The 10,026-nt window shown below is 35.3% G+C and overlaps 1 protein-coding gene across 1 annotated transcript; it reads left to right on the top strand.

Annotated features, from left to right (window-relative positions):
- Positions 1 to 210: 210 nt before the first annotated feature.
- On the top strand, positions 211 to 1,821 carry LOC113295335. The gene is made up of 4 exons (XM_026543678.1): positions 211 to 409; positions 564 to 755; positions 887 to 1,180; positions 1,316 to 1,821. The coding sequence occupies exons 1-4, from the start codon at positions 211 to 213 to the stop codon at positions 1,819 to 1,821; spliced, it is 1,191 nt and encodes a 396-aa protein (XP_026399463.1).
- Positions 1,822 to 10,026: the final 8,205 nt, after the last annotated feature.

Here is a 10,026-nt window from a genome sequence, read left to right as displayed (position 1 = left end):
AAAAATCTAATTTGGAATAAAAAATGTGATGTGTGTTTAATTCAGGAGACAAAGATTATGAAGATGAGTAGGTGGCTAGTAAGGCAGGTTTGGTTTGATGATGATTTTGATTGGTTGTATTTACCTTCTGTTGGTAGCAGTGGAAATAGTGGGGGACTTCTCTCAATTTAGAATAAGAATAAATTGGTGAAGGACAGTGAGATAATTGTTATGAATAATATATTAACTGTTTTTACTTCTAAAATCTGTGGTTTTAAATGGGGTGTCTGTAATTTTTACTCTCCTTGTGGGTATAATAAAAGGGCTGAGTTTTGGAGGGATTTGGAGGAGGTGAGTATTTGGTGGAGTGGTCCAATTTGCTTTGCTGGGGATATGAATGCAGTGAGAAGTGAAAATGAAAGAAATAGAGGTGAGGGAGATAGCAGAAATAATTCTTTTCTTGATAATTTCATTCACAACTCAAGAGATGGTGGACATGCATTTGATAGGAAGAGCTTTCACTTGGTCTAACATGCAAAAGTAGCCATTACTTTGCATGTTAGATAGGTTTCTGTTAAGTGTAGATTTGGATTTATTGATTCCTGAGTCTATTCAGATTGCATTAACTAGGGTCATTTATGATCATAAACCTATCATGTTGATGTCTAAGCCTAATATCAAGTGTAAGCCTTACTTCGAATTTGAGAATGGTTGGTTACTTCACAAAGATTTTCTTAAGAAAATGGAGGAATGGTGGGGGGAAATGGTGTACACAGGTAAACCAAGTTTTATTTTCTTTAAGAAATTACAAAACTTAAAGTTCTTTTTTAAAAAGATTGGAGCAGAAAATAGTTTGGGGGTATTAAAAAGGAGAATAAAGAACTGACTGCAAAGATTGATCTTTTAGATCAGATGGAAGAAACTTTGCTTTTGACTGATGAGCAGTTTGAAGAAAGAATGAAATGTTTGGTGAAATTGAAGACTTTAAAAGATATGGAGGCTAGAAAATGGCATGTGAGAGCAAAACAAAACAATTTTAGATGGGGGGATTCTAATACAGCTTACTTTCATAGAATTGCCAATACAAGAAAGAAGAGAAACACAATTGCAAAGCTTGAGATTGATGGGATTGAACGTTTTCATCAGGGAAGTATTAAACTGGAAATGAGGAATTTTTATGAAGAATTGTTTACTGAGAACAGTGATGTAGTTTTTTCTTTGGATAACTTACCTTTTAACAGGATTGCTAAGGAAGAGAAGATGTAGTTGGAGAAAGAGTTTACTGAGGCAGAAGTGTATGATGTAATTAAACACCTTGGAGCTAATAAATATTCAGGGCCAGATGGCTTCTCTATGGAGTTTTACAGGCATTGTTGGAAGATTATAAAGAAAGATTTCACGGGTTTGATGGAGGAATTTAGTAGAAATGGTACTTGGGATTGGAGATTGAATTGCTCCTTCATTACATTAATTCTTAAGAAAGAAGATTCATGTACTCCAAAGGATTATAGGCCTCTAAGCTTGCTTGGCAGTGCTTATAAAATTTTATCAAAAGTTTTGGAAAATAGATTGAAGAAGGTGATGCATAATTTGGTCTCAGACTGTCAAGGTGCATTTATTAAGAAGAAGCAAATCTTGGATGGTGTTTTGATTGCAGGTGAGTGCATTGATAGTAGGCTTAAGAGTAAGATTCCTTGTGTTCTTTGTAAAATAGATATGGAAAAAGTTTTTGATCATGTGAAGTGGAGGTCTTTATTGATGATTCTTGAGAAGCATGGTATTGGGAGGAAGTGGATTTCTTGGATGAAGTGGTGCATTTTTCTTCAAACATTTCAGTTCTAGGTGAATGGTAGCTCTACTGAAAAATTTAAGCCTTCAAAGGGTTTGAGACAGGGAGATTCTTTGTCTCCATTTCTATTTATGCTTGTGGTGGAGGTTGAAAAAGCGAGGGTACAACAACTACACCCAATATTTCGATTAACAATCTGTATGGACTAACTCCAATATACTTTCAAGAGAATCAACTAGACTCAATCTTAATAAAGTATATCAAGGAGTTCTAATATCTCTATTTCACAATGTAATCAGAAAATCGAACAAATAGAAATCCGTGAGCCTGATTATTATGTGAAATAAATTGAACGGTACCAAAAACCAATGTTCAAGTGTCAATCAATGTAAATCAACAACCAAAGGTTGGATATTCTAATTGATTGATCTTAACGCAAAACCTGTGATGTTTCAATTATATAAAAAAATATAATGCGAAAAATAAATAACACATACACCAGAATTTTATTAACGAGGAAACCGCAAATGCAGAAAACCCCCGGGACCTAGTCCAGATTGAACACACACTGTATTAAGCCGCTACAGACACTAGCCTACTACAAACTAACTTCGATGTGGACTGTAGTTGAACCCCAATCAATCTCACACTGATCCAAGGTACAGTTGCGCTCCTTACGTCTCTGACCCCAGCAGGGTACTACGCACTTGATTCCCTTAGCTGATCTCACCCACAACTAAGAGTTTCTACGACCCAAAGTCGAAGACTATAATGAACAAATCTGTATCACACAGAAAAGTCTACGATAATAGATAAATCTGTCTTTCACATAAATACCTACAAGTTTTTGTTCCGTATTTTGATAAATCAAGGTGAACAAGAACCAATTGATAACCCGGACATATATTCCCGAAGAACAACCTAGTATTATCAATTACCTCATAATAATCTTAATCGACGCGACGAAAGAAGATATTGTGTAATCACAAACGATGAGACGAAGATGTTTGTGACTACTTTTATATCTTGCCTATCGGAGATATTAATCTCAAGCCAATCGTTACGATTGTACTCAACACGATAGAATCAGCAAGATCAGATCACACAACTACAAGAAAAATAGTATCGGTCTGGCTTCACAATCCCAATTAAGTCTTCAAGTCGTTAACCTACAGGGTCTCGAGAAGAAACCTAAGGTTAAAGGAGAATCGACTCTAGATAATACAACTAGTATCACAGGAGGTGCGGGGATTAGGTTTCCCAGTTGCTAGAGTTCACCCATATATAGTCTTTCAAATCAGGGTTTGCAATCAATGTTATCTTAGTAACAAAGCATTCAATATTCACCGTTAGATGAAAAACTGATTAGATTCAAGCTAATATCTTTCAACCGTTGGATCGAAAACTTAACCTGTTACACACAAATGCAACACACGATTTTAGGTTTGTGTAACCGTACCCAAACATGTACATTTGTTGGTTCAACAATAGTTAACCAAATGGTAAGCCATATGAGCACTTTCATATCAACCATATTCTTCTTCACCATAACTAGTTCAAATGACTCAAATGAACTAGTTAGAGAGTTATTCAATTGTATAAATCTTATAGAAGTATACAAGACACAATTGAAGCAAAAACGATTTGATTCACTCGAATCGATTCATGAACTTTATAGCCACGGTTTGCAAACTTGCATTTCTTAGTTAATGTAAATATAAGTTCACAAATAATCGTCTTTAAATATAACCAACTCAAGTACTTATACTTAGTTCTCGGACTTAAGTTCCCGGAAGGAGTTCACAAACTCCAGCTGATTTTCTCGGGATGAGAACTTCTGCCAGTATGTGGTCTGGGTTCGCGGATTGAGTTCACATCTCTTGTTCCGGTTTTCCTGATCAACAAAATACGCATACTTTGGTTCAAGGAGTAAGGACTTATACATATATGTGTTACAACACAATGCTTATATCCAACATTGGTTATATAATCTAAACTCTCATTTCAATCATTGAAACATTCTTAGAGGACGTTATATAGTTGTTATTCACAAACCATTTTTCGTGAAAGCCATTTTCAAAGTGATTGAAACATAATATGACTTTCGCCACTAGGTAAAGATGAACTTGGCCAAAGCGAAAGCTTACCAACACGTATTTCGAGAAATAGATAAGCGAGATAAGCTCGACTCGAAATAGCAAATGTGTATAATCAAAGTCTATATAGAAAAACGACTTTTGTCTCAAAATAGGAGATAGCGTAGATAGACTTTTGAGTGATAGATAAGTTCAAGTCTCCACATACCTTTTATTCGATGAAGTTCCGCCAGTTCCTTGGGTAGTTCTTCGTCTTGTATGATGATTGCCCTGGAGTTCTTGAGCTCAATTACACTTTCTATCCTAGTCCGAGACTTATCTATAGTAGACTAGAAATCAAGACTTATAGTTTTGATCACTAACATTGACAAACATGCTTGAGATAGCAACGTATGCGAGTTCGACCGAGCAGTGCTCTAACAATCTCCCCCTTTGTCAATTTTAGTGACAAAACTACCAATACATATGGAATACAAAAATAAATGAATAAACCTTTGTAGCTCCTATTCAACATGCCTAATCTTCAACATTACTCGAAATATTCGTCACTTCCAAGTACTCCAACGATCCCAAAGATTGTAAGTTCAGCATCATCGTTCTTGAAAATCCGTAGCTATAACAATGAGAAAACAAGTATTCCCAATCATTGTTATACAGTGTCATAGTATTATTATACAACATCAAAGTTCAATTGAATCACAACTTCGACAACAATACTATGGTGATATGTATCACTTCCCCTTAGTCAATACTCCATCTCTCATGGAAACCACTCCCCTTTACATAATGATCCGAAAACCATATGTATTTGTAGTGTGAACTACATATTAATTCTCCCCCTTTTTGTCAATAAAATTGGCAAAGGTACGAAAAAGGGATCCTAATGAAATTTCCAAAAGAGATATTTCATGACCAAAACAAAGCACATATCAACTTATTTAGATGCAATCGTATAGCCGAAGCTAAATGCTTTCATCAAGGAGTTTATAAAGATACAAGATAACCCCTATAATATTCCACAACCGCACTCCCCACAAAGATTTGGCAATTAAGCACAAGTTCAATTAAGAACTCTCCCCCATAATATGTCATTCCCGAAAGAACAACAAGAGCGAATTTAATTTCAAAAAGAAATGAAGGATTTCTTTGGACATAACAAATCACATACGAATATGAATTTGAATCCAAAAATACTCAATTAAACTAATCACAAGAGAACTCATGATTAATTGAATCGGAAATATATAATCAAATTTACTACAAAAGTGATGAATTTAATTGTCCATGCTCGACATAAGAGAATTTACGGAGCCTCACAGTATAAACATAAAAATATGGATCGGGGAAGATCAATACTGCGGAATACACAAGGATTCATTATATTTTCCATCACTATTTTCACAATGACATACAATAGACATAATCCTCGTAAACAAAAGATTTTAACCTATCTTCCATCAATTAATGACATAATAGGCTTAACTTTTGTAATGTCAAAAGTTCATTCATTCTTTTATCAATCATGCATATCGACATATGAAAGACTTAACTTTTGACAAGTTATGGGACAATCATAGTTGACGGACGCAAACACACATATCCCATAACAAATTGCAATATATAAAAGCATAAGGATTAATACTGCAAAAATCATCTTCCAAGCTATTTTAGAATTTAAACAAACAAACCTAAAAATATGAAGATGAAAACGTTGGACATAGCTATGTGTAATCACAATAATGGATATTCCAAACTCTAGTTATTCTTCTAAACAAAACAAGAAAATAAAATTCTTATCGGAAGACATACTAGATGTAAAAATTCTTTTAGAGAACATGAACTGAAAAAAACGTTAGACCCGGTCAGCAACTAGAGATTGAACAAGGACGAGCTTCTCAGTTGCTTTCTTCAGTTCGTTTTTCAAAAAATCAAGATTCCTTGTTGCAATTTCGAGTTGTTCACGTACGACTTTAAAATCTTGAAGAAGATTTCCTACCAGTTGTGAAGACATCTGAACTGGTAGTTTGTTTTCATGGTCAATGGCATGATAGCATGTTATGAAACCAAGATTCTTGTGAAACTCGATAGTCTTACCCTTCTTAACTTCATCATCTTTGTTGCCTCCATTCATTGCGCACATCAAAAAATGGTAGAACCTTTTGACCTTACGGAACTATGTATCAGGAGATGACACATAAGTGTATATAAATAAGTTCCATGGAAAACTCTAGGAAAACTTGTATACGTACGTGCAGGTCAGGTGTTCGTGCACTTGTGGTCACGACCCTAATGTGCGACCAAGAGAATAGAGGCCAAGTTTAGACTGCATCTTGAAAACTCAAGAGACATTTTAAACAAAGAATGAAATTCTTGTGTCAAGAATAATAGTTGAGAACCAACTATTTGGAGGAAGCACACAAAAACTGGGAATTTTTCTCAAAAGAGGATGATCAGAATTATCTTCAAGAGAAGAACTGGAGCAAAGCTCAACAGATTTTAGGATCATCAAAAAAAAAAAGAATGAAAGGAAAACATACAACCTTGACAGCATTCTCAAGACACTTCTTGTGACTATGAGCATCCTTCTTAGACTACAAGAAGAATGCTACATTGAGAATTCATGTTGTATTTAGATGAGCATTTTGCTCATCAATATTGACTTCTTTTTCTCTCTCCTTCAAGGGGATTTACAGAAAAATCACTTGACTTACTTGAAGGAGTTTTATCAAGAGAGAAACAAGAAATACCTGAGCCAACCACTTTCCTTGTCTTTTTGATGCTCCGTTTGAGTCTGTTTATGCTGATCTTAAGCTCTGAGACTCGATTATTGATATGAATGAAATCTGGAGCAGGAGACTTGGATCCACAGTCTTCTTTAGGGAGATAAAAGGAACCCAACTTTTCTTTCTTTCTCCTATGCCTTTTTCTCTTTTCAGAGTTATTTAAGAAGTCAGTTGCCCTTCTGCCATCGTCGGTATTTTTTGTTTCAAAAACACAATTAAGAAAAGTCTTATCACAGAACTTTTCTTGATTGTCGACAATGCCTTCTACTCCAACAATATGAGAGACATGTTTAATAACTTCTTTAGACATCCATGCAAGAATGTTGTGAAGTTTTTCATTCCTTAAACGAAATCGACATCTTCGCTCAGAATGTCTTTTATTTTCGCAATAATAGCAGTTAAAAGAATTGTTCTTCACCGTTCTCGTGTGAGTACATTTAGAAGGAGCAAAATCCTTGTTTCTAGAGTCATTACAAGCTGCAAAAGGTTTCTGACATGAAGAATTATCATTAGCTTTAACAAAATTGATCTTACTAGTTTTTGGAGCGTCTATTCCTTTATAGACCAGACCACGTGTTTCACGATGTTCTTTACATGCTCCAAGCATAAAAGATAATTTTGTAGAGCTAGAATTGAATCTACTCAGATTCTCTTCCAGTGACTTCACTTTATCAAGAACAGCATCAAGGTCAGTCTCTAAGGATTTTTCTTTGGCGAGAAGACTGAGTTCTTTGTCATTAAAACATTTTCGTTGAGAGTCATATCTTGCTTCAGATTCTGCAAGTTTTTCTCTCAACACAAAGAGATTTCGCAGAAGATTATCACATTCGGACATTTTTGAGCGTACATCTTCTTCACGATCTTTAACAATACATTTAAGAGTTTATATCCACAATCATATTCCTTAAAGAGTTTTCTCAATTTTCTGTTTTCTTGACAAAGAGGAGCCATGTATTTACTCAAGCAAGTTGTTGACTTCTTTTCTTTCAAGTCACAGTCAAACAACTTGATATACTGAGAGACTTCCTCATCAAGACTTTGTCCTTCTTCTGAGTCAATGTCATCCGAAAGATCATCCAACTGTTCGTCAAGAGATTTCTCCGAGTTAAATGCAAATTCAGACAACGGACCAGAGAGAGAGTCTTTCTTAAAAGCTTCAGAACTTTGAAACTTACAAGGGTGACTCTGAGCTGATGTTGCGTTATCGGAGATATTCTCATTATCCATAGAGTCAGATCGCTACAAACACAGACTTGTAAGGCCTTTAAACGTGTTTGCCTGTTCTGATATCATTTGAAAAAGCAGGGGTACAAAACCACATCCAATATTTCGACTAACAATCTGTATGGACTAACTCCAATATACTTTCAAGAGAATCAACTAGACTCAATCTTAATAAAGTATATCAAGGAGTTCTAATATCTCTATTTCACAGTGTAATCAGCAAATCGAACAGATAGAAATCCGTGAGCCTGATTATTATGTGAAATAACTTGAACGGTACCAAAGCCCAATGTTCAAGTGTCAATCAATGTAAATCAACAACCAAAGGTTGGATATTCTAATTGATTGATCTTAACGCACAACCTAGGTTATTTCAATTATATAACAAAATATAATGCGGAAAAGAAATAACACAGATACCAGAATTTTGTTAACGAGGAAACCGCAAATGCAGAAAACCCCCGGGACCTAGTCCAGATTGAACACACACTGTATTAAGCTACTACAGACACTATCCCAATACAAACTAACTTCGGTCTGGAATGTAGTTGAACCCCAATCAATCTCACACTGATCCAAGGTACAGTTGTGCTCCTTACGTCTCTGATCCCAACATGATACTACACACTTGATTCCCTTAGCTTATCTCACCCACAACTAAGAGTTGCTACGACCCAAATTCGAAGACTTTAATAAAAAAAATGTATCATACAGAAAAGTCTACGAAAACAGATAAATCTGTCTCCCACAGAAATACCTACAAGTTTTTGTTCCGTATTTTGATAAATCAAGGTGAGCAGGAACCAATCGATAACCCGGATTTTATATTCCCGAAGAACAGCCTAGTATTATCAATCACCTCACAATAATCTTAATCGACGCGGCGAAAGAAGATATTGTGGAATCACAAACGATGAGACGAAGGTGTTTGTGACTACTTTTATATCTTGCCTATCAGAGATATTAATATCAAGCCAATCGTTACGATTGTACTAAACACGATAGAATCAGCAAGATCAGATCACACAACTACAAGAAAGTAGTATGGGTCTGGCTTTACGATTGTACGGGGTCTTGAGAAGAAACCTAAGGTTAAAGGAGAATCGACTCTAGCTAATACAAATAGTATCACAAGAGGTGTGGGTATTAGGTTTCCCATTTGATAGAGTTCTCCCTTATATAGTCTTTCAAATTAGGGTTTGCAATCAATGTTAGCTTAGTAACAAAGCATTCAAGATTCAACGTTAGATGAAAACCTGATTAGATTCAAGCTAATATCTTTCAACCGTTGGATCGAAAACTTATCTTGTTACACACAAATGAAATGCACGATTTTAGGTTTGTGTAACCGTACCCAAACATGTACATTTGTTGGTTCAACAATAGTTAACCAAATGGTTAGCATATGAGCTCTTTCATATCAACCATATTCTTCTTCACCATAACTAGTTCAAATGACTCAAATGAACTAGTTAGAAAGTTGTTCAATTGTATAAATCTTATAGAAGTATACAAGACACAATTAAAGCAAAAACGATTTGATTCACTCGAATCGATTCATGAACTGTATAGCCACGGTTTGCAAACTTGCATTCCTTAGTTAATATAAATATAAGTTCACAAATAATCGTCTTTAGATATAACCAACTCAAGTACGCGGAATTAGTTCGCGGACTTAAGTTCCCGGAAGGACTTCACAAACTCCACCAGATTTTCTCGGGATGAAAACTTCCGCCAGTACGCGGTCTGGGTTCGCAGACTGAGTTCACAACTCTTGTTACGGTTTTCCTGATCAACAAAGTACGCATACTTTGGTTCAAGGAGTAAGGACTTATACATGTATGTGTTACCACACAATGCTTATATCCAACATTGGTTATATAATCTAAACTCTCATTTCAATCATTGAAACATTCTTAGAGGAAGTTATATAGTTGTTATTCACAAACCATTTTTCATCAAAGCCATTTTCAAAGTGATTGAAACATAACATGACTTTCGTCACTAGGTAAAGATGAACTTGTCCAAAGCGACAGCTTACCAACACGTATTTCGAGAAATAGATAAGCGAGATAAACTCGGCTCGAAATAGCAAATGTGTATAATCAAAGTCTATTTAGCAAAATGAATTTTGTATCAAAATAGGAGATAGAGT

Source organism: Papaver somniferum, chromosome 7 (assembly GCF_003573695.1).
Source record: "Papaver somniferum cultivar HN1 chromosome 7, ASM357369v1, whole genome shotgun sequence".
In the NCBI taxonomy this organism is placed as follows: Eukaryota; Viridiplantae; Streptophyta; class Magnoliopsida; order Ranunculales; family Papaveraceae; genus Papaver; species Papaver somniferum.
The sequence above is the reverse complement of the archived record's forward strand: the minus strand, read 5'-3'. Positions and strand labels throughout refer to the sequence as shown.

Coding starts and splice junctions, on each gene's coding strand:
- LOC113295335 (XM_026543678.1), top strand. CDS start 211: ATGAATAATATATTAACTGTTTTTACTTCTAAAATCTGTGGTTTTAAA. Junction 410..563: donor TGAAAATGAAAGAAATAGAG/GTGAGGGAGATA, acceptor TGTTAAGTGTAG/ATTTGGATTTATTGATTCCT. Junction 1,181..1,315: donor AGAATTGTTTACTGAGAACA/GTGATGTAGTTT, acceptor ATAAATATTCAG/GGCCAGATGGCTTCTCTATG.